The sequence below is a fragment of the Notothenia rossii genome, assembly GCF_949606895.1.
Source record: "Notothenia rossii genome assembly, chromosome: 4".
NCBI classification, from domain to species: Eukaryota; Metazoa; Chordata; class Actinopteri; order Perciformes; family Nototheniidae; genus Notothenia; species Notothenia rossii.
In genome coordinates, this window is record NC_136902.1 from 67,691,449 (window position 1) to 67,711,851 (window position 20,403).

A 20,403-nucleotide genomic window follows, 5' to 3' on the forward strand; every position below is an offset into this window, starting at 1 on the left:
TTTTTAAACTTTCATTGTTAAGAATATTCAGAAAATTGGAAATAGAATGAGGATTTTTAAATATTCTAATGATTAAACATAAATTAAATAATGACAGCAAAGAATAAAATAGACTTTTCAATTATGTCCACGAAAAGTGCAATGTCTGCCCAACGCTAAGTCTTATGTTGGTAGGGCAAACACTGCTGTTTATTCTGGCATCATCGTGGCTAAACAAGTTCAAATCATGCTTTTCTTTGACAGGCCTACCTGTATGTCCACGTTCTGTCCTGCCTGGTCGTCCTTCTTGCCCCTGCCGGCGCCCTCTGCGTCGGACCCCGAGCTGAACTCCTCCTGCCCCTCCTCCAGCCTCAGGACTTTGCGCCGGCCGCTCTCCTGCTGCTCGTGGTCTCTCTTCATCTGATGCAGCTTCTTCCTCTCAGTGAGCCTCTGCCTGCGCTGCACGCGGTCTCCACCAGAGGGAGCGCTGCTCTGAATCTCCAGCAGGCCGTGGCTCCTCAGCAGCTCCTGGTAACCATAGAAGAAGATCATATTGTAGAACTGTTTCACACATCAAAAACATCTTTTAAATATTTGAGCTTCTGCGTATAGCCTGCCTTGAACTGTCTCCGTAAGTTGACCATCTCATAGAGCCGCTGCTCCTCCAGGCCTCTCCTCCTGCACCACTTCCTGGAGCCTCCACCTCTTTCTCCTTTCACCTGTTGGACAGTTTTACAGTTGTGGTCCAAAGTTGACATGCATGTAGCAGATTTGACCAAATTTTCAGAACACTCATTATAAATTCATAAAAGAACCAAACTTCATGATTTTTGTTTTGTGACAAAGTAGTTTGTGCTCCAATCAATCTATCACAGAAAGCTTACACATCTTCCGGCGCAGACTGAAAACTCATCTCTTTAGACTCCACTTCGAGCGATAGAATTACTAACAAAGCACTTATATACTAATAAAGGACTGGCTTATCTCAAGCCAGTTGAGTAGAACTTGAAATGTTTGGCTCTATGAAACCTGATGTACTTATATGATTCGGTTTTCTTCAAGGTTGTATCTTCCTGGTCGAATGCACTTATTGTAAGTCGCTTTGGATAAAAGTGTCAGCTAAATGCAATGTAATGTAATGTAATGTAATGCAATGTAATGTAATGTAATGTAATACAGATAAACAAGAGTTGTATAAATTATTGAAAAGTCAAGACTCTCATGAAATACATGTTCTATACAAGTGTATGTAAACTTTTGACGACATATGTATGTATAATGGAGACCGTCTTATATCCCATGCGAACATATTAATTAGGTAGAGTCATAATATTTCCACTACTGACCTCCACCCAGGCGTTGAAGGTGTTGAGCAGGGTGAAGGGGTCTCCGTGGTTGCTGTGCAGGGGCTGGCGGGCGGTGGTGCAGTCTGGGTTGTGCTGGGCGCTGCGCAGGAAGGGCGACTGAACGCTGAGGGCCGCCGCCACCGTCAACACGGGGTCCACCAGGTTAAACAGAGAGCCCAGCACCAGCATCTTCCCTGAACAAACACACACACACACACACACACACACACACACACACACACACACACACACACACACACACACACACACACACACACACACACACACACACACACACACACACACACACACACACACACACACACACACACACACACACACACACACACACACACACACACACACACACACACACACACACACACACACACACACACACACACACACACACACACACACACTTAATATTCCATTCCTCACATACTTATGTATATATAATATCCTGCTATATATTTTGTTACTGTACATTTGTAATTCAACATGTATATTTTTTATTGAGATGTTTACATTTTGGAAGGTTTATTTCTAGTCTTTTCATTTTTATTGTACAATGCCTTGTCTTTTTATGCTGCTGCAATGCAAACATTTCCCAGATTGGGATCAATAAAGTACTTCTTATCTGATCCGATCTCATCTAGCTGCTACTGAATGTGCAGCACCTTCAAACTTTTCAAAATATAAGAAACAATAAAACTCCAACATGGTTTGGTTTGGACAATCTTACCTATGACCACATCCACGGGCAGTTGCGCCAGCAGGGTACCGATAGAGGTCAGGTCAGACCGGCTGTCCAGTGCCCCCTGCTCTTTCAGGTAAGTAACTGCAGTCTGGATACTAGCAGCAGGGGGAGGATCAATGAAGACAAAAGAAAGTGGATCTCCAAGACTCATGCTCTTCATCTAAGGGAACAAAAAACAGCATAAATAAAGCTAGAATTGGAATTAAGAAGAGGATGTGCTCTCCTGCTTTCTCCAGGATGTCGTTACCTGAAGGATGAGCGAGTCCAGAGCCACTCTGTGGATTTCAGGCACAGGATAAGGAGCGAATGCGTCGTAGTCAGACTCTGCGTACAGGCGGTAGCAAACTCCTGGGCCTGTGCGCCCGGCTCGACCTTTCCTCTGCTCAGAGCTGGCTCTGCTGATCCAGAACTCCTGCAGACGCTGCATCTTGGCCTTAGGGTCAAAACTCATTTCCTTAACCTTCCCTGTAAAAGAATGAATAACAAAACAATCATTGATATGATGTTTGTTCTTTGTACTCCTCAAATGTCCTCAAAGTTAGAAAACAAAGACAGATTTTCAAATCTTTCGGATCCTCCAAGAGACTATGTATGTGTGCTTTGTGACTTTTATGTGTTAATGGGTTAAGGGCTTTTAATTGTGCTGCAATTGTCGCTATGTGTTTATAGTCTGCTCGTGTGCTTTAGCCTGTGATTATTTATTTACAGATTTGTATCTTCACCTTCAACCTTCGTATCTTCTATTTTGAGATGTTTATATTTATATAAAAAACAAAAAACGTTTCTAATTGTGTGCAATACGTTGTTTTACATGGTGCTGCAACGAAAACATTTTTTCCCCCAATTTGGGATCAATAAAGTATATCTTATTTTAATCTTAAATGAAATGATCCTCTATGGCTAAATCTGGCACATTTACATGATGGACTCCAGTGTTTGTGTTAATTAATGTGCATAGCCTCTTCTTAAATAAAGTAATACAAATACAAAAGAGAGAGAGAGATTTTGAACAAACTTGGCTGCACCAATTAAGGTTTGTAAATATTTTAAAAAGTGAATCCCGATCTATGACGGTACCCCCAGTGCCATACCTGAGTCTACAACGAAGCGAACTCCATCTATGGTAACGGATGTCTCAGCAATATTGGTGGAGATGATGCACTTTCTCACCCCAGGAGGAGAAATGTCAAACACCTGAAGAATTACACGACAAAGAATTAGAACTGATAAGCTAACATATCACATTCAAACGTATTGTATCCAGTGTAATCCAAAGGAAGGTGACGTGCCTTGTCCTGCTGGGCAAGAGAGAGCGTGCTGTGCAGCGGCAGGACGATCCAGCGGCGTGTGTGTGTGGCCAGAACCTGACAGGCCTCCTGGACGGTGGAGATCTCCTGGACCCCGCTCAGGAAGATGAGCAGGTCGCCGCGCTCCTCGGGGGGGTAGCGCTGATCGATGCCCTGCAGGATGCGCAGGTAAGGTCTGGGATCCAGTTTCTCCGAACGAGAGGGCTGCTCGTCAGGGGGAATGGGCTGGTATAACACCTTAATACATAAACAAAACAAAAAAGTATGTGTTAAAGAAAATAACAAAAAACTTTACAAACCTTGACTACGATAGAAATATTACTTTTGGGACATCATTTCCGGATAAATTGTTTCTTGCAGGCAGAAATGGTTATAATAAGGCATGTGCGGAATGCATTGGCAAAACTATGTTTAACATGTGGTCATGCCAATAAAACCCTTTGTATAGTATTGTATTGTTATAAGACAGCAACCACCAGGCCATTACAAATATGAAGGTAACATATTTATATTTTGCAAGAGTATATATATTATACTATTTTATAAAGTGTTTTGTAAGTGTCCAGAGCTCTCAAATGTACTGATAGTAATTGATACATTACTTTTGATTATTTGTGGATGCATTTAAAATGAAGCCTAGTTTGAACCAGTTACTTCGAGTACAGATAAGTCTCTAGTGCAATTATGCGTTCAAACATCAAGGCCCAGGACACAAATGTAATCTAGTGGCTTGTATATTTGTACATCTGTGTTCTCTGCTCACCTGTATAGGAAACAGCCGGCCTGGTACCTGCAGCACAGGAGCGCCGCTGAAGTAGTCAGAGAACAGTTTGATGTTGATGGTGGCGGACATGAGGATGAGACGCAGTTCTGGGGTTTCTGCCAGCAGAGAGCGCAGGACCCCCAGGAGGAAGTCGCAGTGGAGGTGTCTCTCATGGACCTCGTCCACGATCAATACCTGGTACTGAGAGAGGGACCGGTCCTGCTGGATCTGCCGGAGCAGTAGCCCCTCTGTCAGGAACAGCAGTTTGGTGGACGGGGTCTTCGTGGTCTCGAAGCGGATCTGGTACCCCACCTGCAGAACATGACAGCATTTTGTCAGCTTTTTATATACAGGACCAATTAAAGAAACACTATTTTTTTGCATGCAAAAAGAAGACAGTTTCCTTGAGTTTGCATGTTATGATTCATTGGCCTTCCCAACAATGTGTAGAGCTGGTGAAGACTCTTGGAGGAATGGTAAAGTATCAGCATCAGGACAAAGACCGCCAGATTCAGAGACAGTCATCCCACAGGCCATAAAAGTACACCTGAGCTTGCACTATTTTTACAGACTATTTTACTCTTATAAAAATGTATGTGTTTTTGTGTAATTGCAATGTTGCGGAACCTGTGACCTAAGCTTTTAATTCATTGCATAACTACACTGTAGTTATGTATATGAAATGACAATACATCTTTGAATCTTGAATTTAATCTTAAATCTATCTTAGGTCCAGTACTTCTATTCTATTCTAAACTGTGTGTTACTGTTGAGTGTTTGATTCATGTGCATAGACAAGTCAATACTGTGTTTTTAACATGCTTGACTAGTCTTTGTTCTAGCTGGTGCTTCAGCTGAAGGTACTTGTGATGACAAACCTTAGAGCCGTACTGATTGAGACTTTCAAAGCTGACCCTCTTGGCGAGGGATATACAGGCAATCCGTCGAGGCTGAGTGCAGGCAATGTGGCTGAAGCCAGCTGCAAGAAGATACTGAGGGACTTGGGTGGATTTCCCACAGCCTGTGTCCCCTGCCACCACCAACACAGGGCTCTGTCGCACCAGCTCCACGATCCGATCCCGGTACTGGAAGATGGGAAGGTTATTCTGCTCCCGGCGGAGCTTGGCCAGCTTTCCAAAACTCTGTCTCTGACTGAAGTCCAGGAAGTGCAGCAGAGCCAGGCGGCAGTCTGAGATCTCCTGACTGCCTGGTCCTGAGGATCTCTGGCTGCCTCGGTACTCTGACTTCCCCAGGCGCTCCTCCACATCCAGGGTGCACACAGACACATTAATCCTGTACCGGCCATCATACTCTTTAGGGAGGCCGAGGTCTACCTTTCCAGAGCCAGACTTACTCCTGTCCTCTTTGGCTCCTGACCCAGACATTTCCTTCCTTGTTTTAAACCTCTGGAAACGGTCAAAGAAAGCCCAGAACTCCCTGTGCTCCGTGCTGCCGGCCTGTATGTAGTCATGCCGGCGGAAAAAGACCTCGTCCAGCTGGGCTCTGGACTGCGGGCTGTCCCAGTCCCAGCTCCGGCTGTCCCTCCGCCGGTCTGAGGCCATGTTTACTGGAAGCTGTTTTACGTTTTTACGCCTCCACAAAAGCCAAAATGCATCACTACTAATACATTAAATTCACCTGTTTAAGGCTTTACAGTTTCATAAACATGTTACATTTCAATTGGATAAACTACAAACTATCTAAGAAGTACCCGTGCATTTTCAATGGTCTAAAGACGAGCTCACACATTGTTTTTAACTGTTACATCTGAGATCATTGATGAAATAATGCGTTAAAACTGTTAACAAATCGAGAAATTCATTAAAACCGAATAAATAGAGCTTTCCCTGCTGCGAACACCAATGCATGTATAAAGCGAGCACCAGGGGAACAATAACACGGTGGGACCGTTTCCGGTTTGCTCGCTGTTAAATATCTTCCGCGGATGGTTAGGTCCGTTCTGTTCCGTTTTTTTGTTCCGGCATTAAAAAGAAAAAAGCTAAACATTTAAAAGAGAAATTACTCATACTGTATTTTAATATTGCACTTCGAAAAATCGGAATATAATTATAAAATATATATATATGAGCTATCATCCCTGTTTTTGGATGAGAATAAAACAAAAACTGTCCAGTATCATAGATCCATCTCACTCCAGGGTTATAGCAGGACACCCCATGTAGTCACTCAGAAAAAAATCAGGACATTCTGATGTACAGTTTCAAAATAAAAGACCTTTGGGGACAGGGATGATAGCTCATATCAGCGCCGTATAGATAGAAGTCTATATACGGCGCAGTTAGTTTAGCATACTCAGTCCGACTCAGCCTGGTTGTTCCTGGCCCTAGAACCACGATTATATGGGGCCATTAAATCACCAGAAGTCCCAATTTAAGGGTTCATTTCTCCCAAAAAAAAATGTTTTACTCACTATGTCAACAGCCCCACCAAAAATATTTTCCACCAGCCGCCACTATGTCAGACCATGAAAATAAAAAAATGCAAAGAATGTCAGGTTGTATTAGAAATATTTTATTAAATATTTGCAATAAAACTTACATTTAAAAGATTAGAAACATTATAAATCGGCAACATTGTGGTTTATGAAATAGATATACACATAATATTAAACATGAAAGAAAAAACTCCTGCTGTTATGTTGATGTGTTTTATGCAGATAGAAAATCAATTCACAGCTGTAACAATGAAATGCTATACAACATGAGAAGGGAACTTGTGAAAGGGAACAATCACATCACTAACCTTCGGGGATTTCCTAAAAGTCTATAACGAAATGTGTAATATACCAAGCCATAGGAGGTAAGATGGAATGAGCTTGCTGTTATTTTGTTTTTAATTTATAAAATTCAGAACAAAGACAACAAGGAAAAAGGTGGGAAATTCTAATGATATCTACCAATAAAACACCAGGCAGTGCACAAGGAGGCACAACTCATGTGTAAAAATCACGCTTAAAATCTGTTTCTTGTGCAGCAGATAATGTTCTCCATCAAAACACGCTAAAACCACAGAATAAAAACAAAACAAAAATAAAACCTATATTTACATTTTAAAACATTTCATCAACCCCACCCTCATAAAATCACAGTGGACATAAAATTTTGTTGCAATTGCTCTTCAAGCAAACAGTGCTTTTTCAACTGCAGCTGCGACAGGGAGTCAACGCCACTACACCAGAGTGGTGAAGCAAAGATCCACACTGTGCCCCCTGTCATCAGTCCGTGTTCATGTCAATATGGCCTTGTTTCGCCATTTTGAATCCATCTAAACTCCTGTCTTTTCTTTGATCCAGCCACGGAATTTGGTGACTGTTGTGTAGATGCCAGGTTTGTTTCTGCGGGCACAGCCATCCCCCCAGCTCACCACCCCCGCCAGGAAATTGCGACTGCCGGACGGATTGGTCAGAGGGCCGCCAGAGTCGCCCTAACAGAGACAAATGGGTACATGTGTTAGGAAAGTAAACCGGGCGCATGTATATTTTTCACATCTTTTCTTGTCTCTGCTTTATTCCCCAAATTTCTCCTCCTACACCTTATCTTTAACTTCTTCATTTTCTTTTTTCAGACAAGACAATGCAAATGCTTTTATCAACACTCTTACCAATATCCTTAATCAGCACAGTATAACTAGCTAATTTCTAGCTAAATTTGCCTATCAATAAAATATTTGTGTCCCTTGTTTTAAGGAAATTGTGTGAGATGGCAGTTTTTCAGAGAGAAAGAAAGCAGGGCAGCTTGGGGTTGAAGTGCCTTTTATTACCTGACAAGCATCGACTCCTCCGGTCAGCACTCCGGCACAAAACATCCGAGACGTGATCTGCCCTGCCATCAGGTCGTTACACACCGAGTGGTTGATGATGCGGACCTGGGCTTTTTGGAGAATTGTTGCAGCGGATCCTGAAGCACAAACGCACACAAGAGGACACCATTACGTTTATGTTAATCTCCAACTGTCATTTCATCAGCTCGAAGCTCTAAAAGTAATTAGGTAGACCCTCATCAGAGAAAAAAGCTATTTTTCTATTGAAAGGACCTCAGTAAAATTGTATTTTGTGTATTAGCAACTACATGATGATATGTAGGCAAATATGTAGCTACTATAATTAAAACATATTACCATATAATGAAATACTGGACCAATTGCTAAAAAGTGCTGTGCCAATTAGTGACGTAGACACAAACATATGGGTAAATAGTTTGGAAAATTAAGGTTAAAAAAGTTGGGTCCTTAGCAAAATAATGTTTCAGTCTTTACCTAAATCAAAATGAAAGGGTTATCTCTTAAAAAGTGAAAACTCACCTCCTTCTCGAGTGGCGCCCCATCCGGTGATCCACACAGTGTTACCCGTTGGAAAATCGTGTGTGGAAGACGGCAGGCAGATGGGCTGGATGTAATCGGAAAAGGTGACAGGACTGTCCAGCTCCATCAGGGCGATGTCGTTGTCGAAGGTGTATTCGTTGTAGTTGGGGTGGGGTATGATCTGCTTCAGGTTCTTCTTCACCACAGAACTGCCAATCTTCCGCTGGGTGTGAAGGCCGAGGTACACCTCCCAAGTGCCGGGCTGGGAGTATCTGAGGAAACACACAAGGACAGATCGATAAGGTCATTCTCATTGTAGGATCATTATTAATCAAGCACATCATGTGGCAAAAGCATCTCTCTTAGAAAATATGTTTAAAACATGTTTTACTGCGTTAGGGGTAACACTAAAACTTCTAAAACACTGAGGGCTGGTAAAGGTTTCATGCCAGTAAATGATTCACGCAAACACCCAAGCATTAAGTTGTGAGTAATAACACAGAGCTCTTAGTTCCGCTTTGCATGTGGCAAACTGTTTACAGTGTATTTAAAAGTCAAACCACTGAATTGCGTAAGATATTTTGTTCTCAATTCAAAGAATTTAAAAGCAGTTGAGGCATTTCAAAGAACTATGGAGTATCACACCCATTGTTTTTGTGTAAACACTCTTGAACTGTATTCTGCAATGTCTTAAGAATAATGTTAACAGTGATATAATAAAATGATAGAAGACTTTCAATAATTCTAAAGAGTGCAATTTATATATATTTATTGTTTTGCCCTTTAAAAAAAAAAAATCGTGTTTCTGTATGTATATAATACACACACATATTCATATATTTTTAATATTTTGTTTATCTTTGGGGCGGTGGGAAACGGCATTTCGGTCTCCCTGTTTATACAACACTCAGAGATATTGATAATGAAGTTAACATTGACTTTAATGGCATTCTGTATTTGCACTTATTTATTTTGTCTAAGTGCATGTGCTAAATATGTGCTATTCAAAAATGTAATCATCACCAGTCATCTAAAAGGTGGAGAGCTGCAAATCAATCTCTCCACCTTACCTAATTAAAAGCTAAAATAATTGTCACATTTTCAGAAAAGGTTTCTAGTTAGGAGTAAGAACTAGAAGCAAAATGCTACCTTGTCGTGCCGTCATCCTGCACGCAGTGGGCCGCAGTGACCAGCCAGCGTGAACTGATGATGGTCGCTCCGCACGCGTGACCGTAATTCTTGATGTGCAGGCTGACCTGCCAGGGATACTCCCCTTCCTCTGTGTCCTGACCGCCCACGATACGCGACGTCTTGAACTTACTCCTCCCACAGTCTGCAAAGTAAACAATCAGTCACTGGGCTGACATGTGGCAACTCGTTGTTGTAGTGCCCTGAAGCGGAAGTTTACATCTGTTTTGTCATGCAAACTAATCAATGCAGGTTTTGATAACAACAAGTCATTTAATCTGACCAACCAAACTGAGGTTTTGATTGAGACATACCGCAGTTCTCCTCGTCCGATCCGTCTTCGCAGTCTGCTGTCCCGTCACATTCTGGGTTCACTTTACTGATGCATTTATTGTTTTTACATTTATATGTGAGTTCAGTGCAGCGACTGTCAGTACCTGCAGAGAGAGAAGGAAAGACAAATCCAGTTCAAATTATGAAACTTCTTAACGTGCAAACATTTTAAACTCACACAATAACTAATTAGGGGCGGGGCATTTCTAAGCAGTTGAAAAAAAAAATCACAATAACCAATCAGAGCAGACCGGGCTCTGGTTTGAGACAGAGGGTGAAAAGAGGTGCTGCAGCACAGGCAGTATGAGAAAAACATAGACCTTTTTGAACATCAAAGCATGGAGACATGTCCCAGTAGAGGCACACAATACAAATATCAAACTGAAAATGATCATAATAAGGCCCCTTTAAGTCACTAGTAAATGTTCTGTAGAACCAAAGTAGTATGTAAAGATTCCAATAGGACATAAAATACATAAAATAGGTGGCAGTGCTCACGTCCAGTTGCATTTAATTCCTCTAATTTGGAGAAAAACAAGATTTCAAATACATGAGAAAACATTAAATTCAGCTGGTGAAAGTCTTACTTCTGCCACAGTCGAGCTCGTCGGACCCGTCTCCGCAGTCGTCCCTGCCGTCACAGCGATTCTTCTCAGAAACACATTTTTTGTTCCTACATGTTACTTGTCCCGATTTGCACCCGCCTTGGAAAACAGAAGAAACAGAACGGCATTAGAAAACCGACTAAAAGCCTTTCAGTGCATGTGTCAAAATAATTCTCCACCAGCGTCAGCAGGACTCACCACAGCCCAGCTCATCGGTTCCGTCTCCACAGTCATTCACGCCGTCACATTTCCAGAACATGGGCTTACACAGGCCATTTTGACATTGGATATCCTTTGCATTGCACTCTGGAGAAAAACACATTGATATAGAGTGTAATTCGACTTCTAACTTTGATTACTCTTTTGGAGTATAATCTGAGTAAATAGTACTTACTGCAGTTCAGTTCATCACTCATGTCCCCGCAGTCATTCCAGCCGTCACACTTGAGCTCCGTTTTGATGCAGCGCTGGTTTCTGCACATGAACTGCTTTGGACAAGCTGTGGACGACAGGGTAAACATGAGCTATACTCGCATTTTGTCAATAATTAATCGTTATCTGGGAGAAACTGAGTCCCTTACGGTCTTTGACGTCGATGGCCTCATAGGTGGCTTCGAAACCTCGGTCCACATACGAGTTGTCGGAGAAGAACACCACGTTCATGATGTTGGTGGTGCTGGTTTCTGTTGTTGATTCCGGTTGTTCTCCGCAGAGCCTGAGGAAGAGACGCACAAGTAGTGACATGTCTGATCTGCTGTGTAATACAATGTGATTTTAAGACATACACGCACTGACTCACTTTTTTCCATCGACCTCCACGTAGTCTTTGCGACAGTCTTTACTTTTTTCCTCCCCCGGCTCAGACAAGAGGAACCTTTTGAACGTCAACTTCACCGCCTTACCAGCAGGGACCTTCACAATTGACAGAGACGAGTAGAAACTAATTTAAAATGTTGACATGTGACCCAAAAACCTGTGTGATCTGACTGTGTAACAGATGTCTCACCGTGATGGACCACTGACATGAGGTCTGAGTAGGATAGTAATTTGGGAAGTTGGGAGAAGAAAAGGTGCCTTTTTCACCCGTCAGATGCCCACCGCATGTTGTACCTTTAAACATGATGTTAAAAAGTATGTTAATACATTTCTGGCAGTTTTGGCTCAGAGCTAACGGTGCTAGTGTCGGTGACAGTGCCTGCAAACATATCAACTCCACTGCTGAATGACATTTCTACGCTTTACTCTGCGTTTTTTGTCTTTTGATGTTTGTTTGTTTTGTAAGGGAGCTGTATGCATGTTCTTTTCTTGTGTTGTATCAGTTTATCATGCCATACTGTTCTGGGTTTATGTCTAAATGAGTGAATCACACATTTGATCATTAAAAAATGCACATGTTATTGTAAACATTTGCAAAAAGGCTAATCCATTCCGTAAATGTAATATGTCCTTGAATGTCGAGATAAATAAATAAATCAAAAGAGAGTGTAACAGAATCAAAACATCTCCAGTTTAAAAAGGACAGAGTTTATGCAACAACAAGTGATGCCCAAAACGGATCCTGAACGACACAGAATATAATTTGGAAATATACTACATGGCCCCATAGTGAAAGTTCACTGAAGATAAACATCATTAAAGCTGAAGGTATATAGTTAACTAAAAGACGGTATATGTGTGGGTTAATGAGACTGAATTGATAGAACATGTAGTTCCTACCTTTACTTCCACGTTTGACTTGTGAGACTTTTGCTCTGAATCCAGGGTAGTTCTTCTTGTCGTTGGAGGCCATCGTCACCAGCATGACATTCCCAGAAGACAGAAAGGTCAATGGTTCACTGGGAGAGTAGTACCCGCACATCCTGTAGGAGAAAAACAACCTTATTAAATGCACTGCTCACTGATGTGATGGTTAGAATCTAATTTTTTTTCAAATAGCCTGTTGATTATACATCAACTAATTCCACAACAACGTATTGTCATTGGATCCACCACCCATTAGGTTTTTGCTGCATGTAAAGAACTAACATTTATGGATTTAATCTTTGACCGAAACACAGCACATCATAATACACTCCTACAATGCTGATTCCTTTTTCTTATAAATCAAGAGGCATTTTACCTCTCAAACAGTTGTATCTGAATTGGTCCCAGATGTAGACTTAACTACCATTGCTAGTGCTACTTGTCTGGCATGTAACTTAACACAGGCATTGTGCAGTATAAGAGTCCACCAGAGTTACAGAGACTGGCCAGCAGAGGGCTTACTTACAGTTCTCTTTATCCAAAGTATGAACAATCTGGCTCTGCATGAAAATAAGCACAGAAGGCATTCAAGTTATTTCTCAGCTTGAATCGGTATTTAAATAACTCACTCTTCCATAACGCGGCTCTCAATAGCCACCAGGGAGTCGTAGATCTTGACAAAGTCATTCTTGCAGTTCTCTTCCAGATTCATCGTATCGAATTCAAGCTTGATGACGTAGTTGGGGTCTGCTCTCAGCTGCCACTGGATGAAGGTGTTGGGGGGGTACGGACTGTTAGGGAAGCCAGGGGACTGGATCTGCCCCTCTTGATTGGACTTTGTGTGTTCTGCATACTTGAAAAATTCTGAGAGCAAAACAATGACTTTTAGTGTTCACATTTAACTTTCACGGCACAGCAGTTAAACTACATGACTGAATAACTGCGTTGATCTGCACTAAAGTACATTAGATGTTCTGGATATGATGAAACACAGAAAGTCAATGAGTCACAATGATTAATTTGTAAACATAAAGACTACACATTGCCTTTATTAAGAATCACTAAGGAAAACAACAACACACGTGCACATATAAATATGGCTAGAGTGCATGACTATCACAAAATGGTATAACATGTTAACATATTTTTAAAAGATGGATAGATAGTTGTGAACTATGTGTCAAACATGACTCCTGTTTCCTATTTAGACAGATGAGTTGTCAAAGGCAACTGTACTAAAATAAATGATGAATGAAAATTGAGCACTTACTGCTGAATGACCTTGATAACAGACGATCATCGAGGGCTGTGAGAGGAAACACAAGACAGATCACTTAGAGTGGGATATTGACAGCAAAACAGAGAGTAGGTCCACACCCAGAGAGAACTTGGCCTTCTAACACAAACCACAAGCACAACAGCATGATGGATGATGGAGTGAGTCACGTGTGGCATGAAGCTGCTTTGACTGTACCTGAAGACACCACGTCCGCCACCACCAGAGAGTTGCTGGGTCGTTTCCCGGAGCGCTGAAGGTTCTCCACCAGCTTATCCATCGTAGCCATGGCGTGGTCCACAGACGCCTCCTGGCCTGCAGGAACTTTGAACTCTGACAGGTAGTAGGCAATAACACTGCCTTCACTGAGGGCAAAGAGGCAACAATTAGACAGTGTGGGGGTGGAGTAAAGTTAAGGGGGTCCTATTATGCTTTTTGGTCATTGACAGTGAAACACTCCCCCCTGCCTGAAACGCCTCCATTGGACTCCTTTGTGTACTTATTTGACATGGTGACAATATGGTGACACGACAACACTATGCAACACTTGCATTTCTTTTGGCTAGCGCTCCAACACATTGTACGTTATAAGCTAAGGGGTGAGACATCTCTAAGAAGTTTAACAATCACAACAGAAATGGTCAGAGCAGACTGGGCTCTGGTTTCAGACAGAGGGGGAAAAGAGGTGCTGCAGCACAGGCAGAGCGAGAAAAATAAAGAGCTTTTTGGACATTAAAGTATGGAAACAGTAGAGGAACAAAATACAAATATGAAACAGAAAATCTTCATAATATGGGCCCTTTAATCAAGAATTGGAATATCTTCACACTTATTAAACGATTAAAAAAACAAAAACACATGATTTATGTTTTTTTTATATGTTTTTTTATTGGTACTACAGCTTTATGGCGAAATTGCCCTCTGGGAATATGGAGCAGACTGAAACAATTTTGAACTGAATTGATAAGAAAACATTTTCGCCATGGAAATCTTCTTAAAAGCAACATCACTGGCATTCAAAAGCAGTTGCATAATGTACATTCCTCTGAACTGGTCATTTCAATAACAGAAAAGGCTTAGAGACTGGTGTGTTTAAATGTTGGTGCTATTAGATCTGCATGCATGCACACTAAAAACAAACACTGGTTCTCAAATGTCAACTTAATCCGTTTGTGAGATCCTCTGGTAAGCAACACACAGACACCAAGAAAGGAAACATGAGGCTCTTGGTAGAGCTAATAATAAAAAGTCTGGTCTGTACCTGAAAGCTTGAATGTTGGATCCAACGTAGTATTTTGACAACTTTGGACTTTTGGAATAGATGGATTTAAGCTGAAAGAGACCAAAATGACAACGGAACATTAATAAATGCTGCTCGAAAACAACAGGAAAATTACTTTAGAAACGCAGATTAATTGAAATGTTAGCTCGAGCAGCAGTCTCACCTGTGAGGCCACCTGTTTCGCCAGTGCTTTGAACTCGGAGCTGTTGGAGTTCTCGTAGGCGTCTTCGAACACCTGGTTGGTGATCCGCATGGAGCCACTGTACATCCTCTTGAGACGCACATCTTTACGGACTGCGGGAGGAAACACACAACACTGATGAAGCACACACCCACGATCTTACACACATTCCCTTTTCTGCTTTTAACTTTATTGTTTCCCCTTGTTTCCTTAGGTGTATTTGTTCCAAGTGACGTTGCTTAAACTCTCCTTCTAATTTTCCAAACAATCACGAGACAGAATGCTTTAAGCTCTAACTTGCCTATGAACATTTCATTATATATCAAAAATGTGTATGCTTATGCATTTCTGGATATAACAGCAAATACACACATTCACTTCCTTTTCATACATATAAATATATTACATTATATCTCCAGAATCTTTTTGTTGTATTGGATCTATTTGTTTGTTTATAAAATATCACAATAATTACTGCAGATTTCAATGAAAAACAGAGGAATATAAAGGGGAGGAAAATAAAGAATTCCTTTAATGTGTAATCCTTGAAGAATGTTCTTAGCAATGTGCAAAAAGGACTTTTGAACTATTGTCTCATCATTTACTAAACTTGCTTAAATGAAAGCAATCCGGCACATCCAAGTGCTCTGTAAAAATAACTAAATCACAATACGTCAAAAGCAGGATTATCCAATTCTTTGTGAGACTTCCTTGACTTCTTTATTAACTGGTGTGAGAAGTCAAACCTGCTTCTGAACACCTCAAAAACAAAGGAGATGGAAATTGATTTTAGAATAGCACAATGGCCCAACCCTACTCTTTTATTAAATAGCGAACCCATTAAATGCGTTACTGAGTACAAGTATCTTGGTGTCGTGCTTGACCACAAGCTCAGATGGGATGTTTGGTCTGAGAAAGTAAATGCCAAGTCTCAACAAAGAATGTTTTTTTTGCGTAAATGATTGTCTTTTAATGTCGGCAACAGAATGGTTAAGATGTTTTATCATGCTTTTATTGAAAGTCAGCTAATCTTCGGCATTATCTGCTGGTTTGGCAACGCAACTGAGGCACAGAAAAAGTCAGTCAGGAGGGCCATAACATTGTCCAGTAAATTGAAAGGAATCTCATTTGCTAATATAGAATGCTTATATAAGGACAGAGTTTTAAAATTCGCACACAATATTGTGAGTGACCTGAGGCACCCTCTTGCCTCTTACTTTGAACTGTTGCCATCCGGGCGGAGATATCGTGCCCCTTATTTAAAAAAGAACAGATCTAGGCTGTCTTTCGTCCCACAAGCCATCAAACTCCGGAATCAATGATGGCTAGGACGCACTGTTTACCCAGCTGGTCTGGGTCTGTCCCCTTTCGCAAATGAGGGCCTAGGCCCCTTGTCATGTCAGCCGATATACGTTTTTCTTATCTCTGCTCGTTTGAATCTGTGTCTATGTTGTTGTCAGTGACGTATGTCTTATCTTTTTAAATGCCTTTGTGATGCAACCCATTTTCCCCGCGGGGACAAATAAACAAATACTACTACTATACTATACTACTACAATGTTACACCCTTTTTTTATTTACTGCTTGCTATTGTGTTTTATCAATCAAATCAAATATTAAGGAAGGAGATCTTACAGTGGAAATGCCAGACCAGCAGTCCGGTCATAAGCGCGATAACGGCTGCAAAGATCAGCACACCGATCACAGCCCCGACCTTCCCCGGACCCTTTTTCTTCTCAAGCTTCTTGTTATCCGATGCTGGCAGGAACTGGACCGAGGTGTCCCAGTCTTTGTCCTACAAGACACACAGACAATTGTTTAGGTGAATGAATGGTCAATAGATATAACTCAATGGCCTATTAAAAAATAAAAACCTCATAGTGATAACGACCACCATTTCACAGGAGTGTGAATACATTTCTTGACGAACGGTTGTGAAAGTGTTTCCCCCAGGATGTTCATTGAGTGACATTGTAAAATGTTAGGAACACAATAGAAGCCGCTGTGTTTTCTTTGCCCAAGTAGATAATCAACTGAAGATAGGTGACAGCAGCAGACAGCATGTAGGTACTTGATTATTTGAGGAATGTGGTGATTTATAGAACCAGATAACTATGCTATGAAATATGACTTAATGCATACATGTTTAATTGGAATAAGCCCCATAAAACACAGAAAGGACAGTTTCTGAGTCTTCTGCTTTTACTGAATTAGAAGAAAACTTGGTGCATGAGTCACGGCCCTATGGTTAACCCAAAGAGGTGAGACGGAGGGGGGGAGGAGTACAAAGGTTTCACCATGCAGAATCCTGTCAAACCTGTTGGGAGCAATGCACTCGCAGACCTGAAGAGGAATACAACACGTTTCTGTGCATGCTCACTGCACTGCAGTGGTGATTTAAAGGTAGATGAAAACAGGGAAGCTTCACAAACAAACAAAATATCAGTTTAAAACATGTGCGCTGTTTAAAGATAGTAAAAAAAAAGATACCCATGACTCTGATTTAGAAGGTGCTCACTGGACGATCGGCTGCAGCGTCAAACCACAACTCCTTAACTGTTTTTATGAAACAACAAACTATTTGTTTACGCCTGTGTAAACTTGATACTCCGGCTGGATGAGTAGGATTGATTGTACTGCACCTATGAGGGCAAGTGTTTATTTCTAAAAAAACAAGTTTGACATATGTCATAATAAAATCCCAGTTAAAATGCTCATTACAGAGATTGTTGAATGCATGGCTCTGTTTTGTTTGTTAACAACATAGAGATCACACATTTACTGCCCGAGGTGTTTTCTTTGATTATCTTACAAGCTACAGAATAAAAATAAAATAGTCTTAACTAAGAAACAGAGAGAATGTGTTAGAACACCCAGTCTCTTAAAACAAAGATTTCACCAAGCTACTTAATAAAGATTTCCAGGCTGCAATTCCTTTTTGAAAATAACCCAACTGTCTACTTTAATAAGGCCTCAAATGTAGGGGTACATTTTGTTTTAGCTTGTAAACAGTTTCATGTTTCTAACTAATGTAAGTCTAGTAACAAAAGACCAGATATATTCCTTCAAAAATGTAAATAACTGAATTATCTGCTTTACAGGAATATACTCATGTTCTTGTGAAAGTATGATTCAATTCATGTGAATCAGAACATATTAGAAATGTAATTGAGTTATTACCCAGCCTCACTGTCAATGACCAGAACATACGTACTGAAGACTACTCAGATCTGTGTACTTCTTTCTGTGACTGAAGGGCATAACGCTGTGTGTTTAGCACCATACTGTGATGTTAAGGAGTGATATTAGACCAGCTGTTAGTGTATGGAAGAGAAGGACTGCAGTGAACAAGTCACAACAGGGCGGAGGAACCCGGAGGAATTCAGGCGTAAATGGCTGACTTTTGCTGATGAAGATCAACAGAGATGAATCACCATTTTAACCAACATTTTGAAGCGGTTTCATTTACTGTATGCAGCAGGGAAGAAGATGCCTCTATACGCTTTTTCAATGTGCTAACTTCTTGGAAATGTGTCAGCGGGATCATCAAAAAACCTGCAACCTTTTCAAGGAAGTTTGTGTGCCAAAGAGCATGACACCCAAGACGTTATTATAGCATTTCTATGTTTTCTCATGAGCTACTGCTCTTACTTGAATGACAAAAGAATAATTCTGACACATATCTTAGATCTGTTTATCACAATGAGATTCATTCTTATTCAGATGCAGATCAGAGATTTTCTCGCATGAAAATAACACATTGCGCAGCCCAAGTAGAGCTATGTATCATCATACATCTAAATAGAGGAAAAATGTGGGCTTTTTAGTAATCGTTTTCTACATGGGAATAATAACACATGTAAAACTTCTGAAAGCAGGACTGCTGGATTTCTTTTTCATCTGGTAACATGTTTGTCTTTAGGCTTAACAGTGTTTTTGAGGTAAAACAAACAGGTAGGGTTTAATACAGTGACATCCTTTCAAAGTGTTATAAGTGGAATGAAAACACAAGTGACCTACTACTTCATGTGTGACAGGTTTGCTATGGGAAGGTTCATAGCTCAAAATAACTTTATCTTGAACTCTGCATCACTTCCCAAGATTGATATATAGATAGGAAATTATTTTGTTACAGCAGTAATGTGTTCAGGCATTCCAATATTTAAGAGGTGAATTAAAAAAGCATTACAGCAAATCTATACATACGGTACAAAAGACATGTTATATCACAAGAATACACCATATAACATATTCTGGATGAATTGGAATGTTCTATCAAATACTAATATACAAAAGCAACAGAAATATAAACATAAACTACAGTAGAAGAAACATACAGCTCTTGAAAAAATCAAGAGACCACTTCGATTCAGTTTATCTGGTTTTACTATTCATCGTTACGTTTTGAGTAAACAGTAAACTACTGACAACATTTGTGTTGGAATGAAGAGATTGAGATTCAAGAATAATGTTGAGTGGTCTCTTAATCTTTTTTCAGAGCTGTATATTCATAGTATTTAAATTACAGTTGAGCAAGACAGCTGTTGTGCACCAAATGTTACCAAAAGGTGTAACTAAAGGTTATACCCAAAATATGTTTAAAAAACACATACAAAATGTACAATATAAGGTAAAACATTAAAAAGTTGCATGCCTGTGTGTTTCTTACCGACTTTGGGGTGTATCTCGGTCCACTATCCATGTAGTCCATTAGGAGTGAACACCTGGACTAACTGCTCAAATAAAATAAAACGACCTTACAGTTCCTGAACTATTTACTATCTCCTTAAATTATCCTTTTCTTGTTGCTTTCTTGAACTGAAGGTGGTTTCCGAGGTGAACCTGCAGGCCCAGTCGCCAAGAGACGACTCAACGAATTCAACCTGCTGCGAGCAACACTAAATAAATATAAGCTACGTAACAGAGACACAGGTTACCACGATGAAATGTAAGGTGGTCTCTTTAAAAAGAAAAGCTCCTCTCGGGTGGAGATGTTCACAAACGTCCTTGTGGTCTGAATATGTCGGTCTGCGACGGAGGGAAACTAGACGACACACAATAAAATGTTTTTCCGGGAGCTTCGGGTTTCTGCGGGCGTGTCCCCGCACCTGCAGCGACTTCCTGTTTACCTGCCACAGGTAGGACAAGTGTGTTTTTGTTTCTACAGTTCAAAAGCAACTACAAATTGTACTTAAGTGGGCTAATGTGTATAAGTTGTTGTATTTACATTTAAATTCAAACACTGTATCTATTTAAAAAAATTGATATGGGGAAGTTTTCATGTGGTCTATTTTTAGTATCAGTCATGTGATTTTGTCGC

At 40.7% G+C, this 20,403-nt stretch overlaps 2 protein-coding genes across 2 annotated transcripts; both read right to left on the reverse strand.

Moving 5' to 3' along the window:
- Positions 1-219: 219 nt before the first annotated feature.
- dhx34 (DEAH (Asp-Glu-Ala-His) box polypeptide 34) lies at positions 220-6,065 on the reverse strand (the record flags this gene model as incomplete). The annotated part of the gene is made up of 9 exons (XM_079673812.1): positions 5,034-6,065; positions 4,156-4,467; positions 3,375-3,629; positions 3,177-3,279; positions 2,333-2,550; positions 2,071-2,245; positions 1,326-1,519; positions 597-698; positions 220-507 (listed from the first exon to the last, which is right to left on the reverse strand). Exons 1-9 carry the CDS (start codon positions 5,715-5,717, stop codon positions 220-222), a joined length of 2,331 nt encoding a protein of 776 aa, XP_079529938.1. The 5' UTR covers positions 5,718-6,065.
- A 606-nt stretch (positions 6,066-6,671) lies between these two features.
- Positions 6,672-20,195, reverse strand: st14a (ST14 transmembrane serine protease matriptase a). Its single transcript, XM_079675893.1, has 19 exons — positions 19,753-20,195; positions 16,719-16,878; positions 15,066-15,196; positions 14,882-14,952; positions 13,819-13,985; positions 13,615-13,650; positions 12,974-13,208; positions 12,318-12,460; positions 11,608-11,711; positions 11,401-11,513; positions 11,183-11,316; positions 10,996-11,100; positions 10,800-10,907; positions 10,584-10,700; positions 9,978-10,100; positions 9,625-9,808; positions 8,476-8,747; positions 7,936-8,072; positions 6,672-7,599 (listed from the first exon to the last, which is right to left on the reverse strand). The coding sequence occupies exons 1-19, from the start codon at positions 19,792-19,794 to the stop codon at positions 7,441-7,443; spliced, it is 2,541 nt and encodes an 846-aa protein (XP_079532019.1). The 5' UTR covers positions 19,795-20,195; the 3' UTR covers positions 6,672-7,440.
- Between the last annotated feature and the right edge of the window lie 208 nt (positions 20,196-20,403).

What these genes read in the sequence shown, in the direction of transcription:
- st14a (XM_079675893.1), bottom strand. Translation starts at nt 19,794, where the DNA reads ATGGACTACATGGATAGTGGACCGAGATACACCCCAAAGTCG. An exon ending in GGCGGACGTGGTGTCTTCAG is followed by an intron (nt 13,651 to 13,818) that starts GTACAGTCAAAG and finishes TTCCTCTCACAG; the next exon opens with CCCTCGATGATCGTCTGTTA. An exon ending in GAGTGATGAACTGAACTGCA is followed by an intron (nt 10,908 to 10,995) that starts GTAAGTACTATT and finishes GTTTTTCTCCAG; the next exon opens with AGTGCAATGCAAAGGATATC.